The sequence below is a fragment of the Emiliania huxleyi genome (genome assembly GCF_000372725.1).
Source record: "Emiliania huxleyi CCMP1516 chromosome Unknown EMIHUscaffold_150, whole genome shotgun sequence".
Taxonomy (NCBI): domain Eukaryota; phylum Haptophyta; order Isochrysidales; family Noelaerhabdaceae; genus Emiliania; species Emiliania huxleyi.
Window position 1 is genome coordinate 297607 of NW_005201091.1, and position 1330 is coordinate 298936.

Sequence of the window (1330 nt, forward strand, 5' to 3'; positions counted from 1 at the left end):
TTCCAAAATGGCACTGTACTTCTGCCGCTGTGCCTCCCTGGCCGACCGCGCTTCCCATCGGCAGCACGGCCGCGTCGCCGTCTCCCACTGCTTGCAGTGGCTCCTCCATCTCCGGCTCTGGCGCCCGCCCCCCCCTCGCCCCTCCGCATATACGCCTCGCCCGCCTCGCCCGCCTCGCCCGCCTCGCCCGCCTCGCCCGCCTCGCCCCCTCGCCCGCTCGCCCGCTCGCCCGCCTCGCCCCCTCGCTTGCCTCGTCCCCTCGCCCGCCTCGCCCCGCACACAGACAGACCACAAGACAGACACACCACGACAGACAGGCACACACACACACACACACACACACACACACACACACACACACACACACACACACACACACACACACACACACACACACACACACACACACACACACACACACACACACACACAACAGGCTCGCGCCTCTCTCCGCCGCAGGCTCGAGCTCGCCAACCTCTCCAACCTCGCCCGGGGGCTCCAGCCTCTCCTCCTCCCCCGCGGCCCTCCACGCCGCCTCCACCGCCGCGATGGCGCCTCTCGACACCACATGGCCGTCCGACCGCCTGCTGCCGCCGCTGCCCTCCTCCTCCTCCTCGCCCGCAGCGCCGCCGCCCGCCTCCGCCGGACAGCCACTGCCACCGCTGCAGCTCGCCGGACCCCGCAGCGAGACCGCGGTGGCGCCTCTGCCGCACCAACACGCCTCCGAGCCCGGCTCCTTCGCCGCGTCGCTCCGCCGCTGCGAGGAGGCGGCGCGGGCGGCGGGCGGCGACACGAACGGCGCGCTGCCCCCCCCCCCCCCCCCCTTCTCGGGAAGTCGCGGGCCCCCTGTAACGTCCATTTTAATACCCCAGGAAATGTCTAAAATAAAGCCCCCGGGCAAGGCCACCAAAATCGCCTTTCTAATTGTCCCATTTCACCCCCTCTAAAAGCCGGCGTCACGGCTCGAGGCGCGGGTGCACATGGGCTCGTTGACGGGGCGTCCTCCTCTTTCCCTTAGGCGACCTCCTCTCAGAGGAGGCGCTTGAGACCGCCCTCTCCGCTCTGCTGGCGGAGCACGCCGCAGAGCTGCCCGGTGGAGCGACGGCGGAGGCGGCGGAGGCGGCGGCGCGGCCGCTGCGTGCGTGGGGGCGGCTGGTGTGGGCGGCTTGCAACGCCGAGGCGCGTGCCGCACCCGCTTGGGGCCCCGTGGCTCGGGTTGGGGCGAGAAAGTCTCCTCTCGCTCCTCCCTCCCCACCCACCGCCCACCTCCCCTCCCCAGGCGCCTCCCCCCTCCCTTCCCACCGCCCCCCCCCCCCCCCCCCGAGGGGCG

The 1330-nt window shown here is 71.8% G+C and overlaps 1 protein-coding gene across 1 annotated transcript in view; it reads left to right on the forward strand.

Moving 5' to 3' along the window:
* The window catches only part of EMIHUDRAFT_111379 (hypothetical protein), a gene marked incomplete at both ends in the record, with an annotated part of 12402 nt that overhangs the window by 10312 nt on the left and 760 nt on the right, over positions 1-1330 (forward strand). Inside the window, one exon of the mRNA XM_005786520.1 lies at positions 1019-1093. Coding sequence (XP_005786577.1) covers positions 1019-1093 — 75 coding nt within the window. The remainder of the gene's footprint in view (positions 1-1018; positions 1094-1330) is intronic.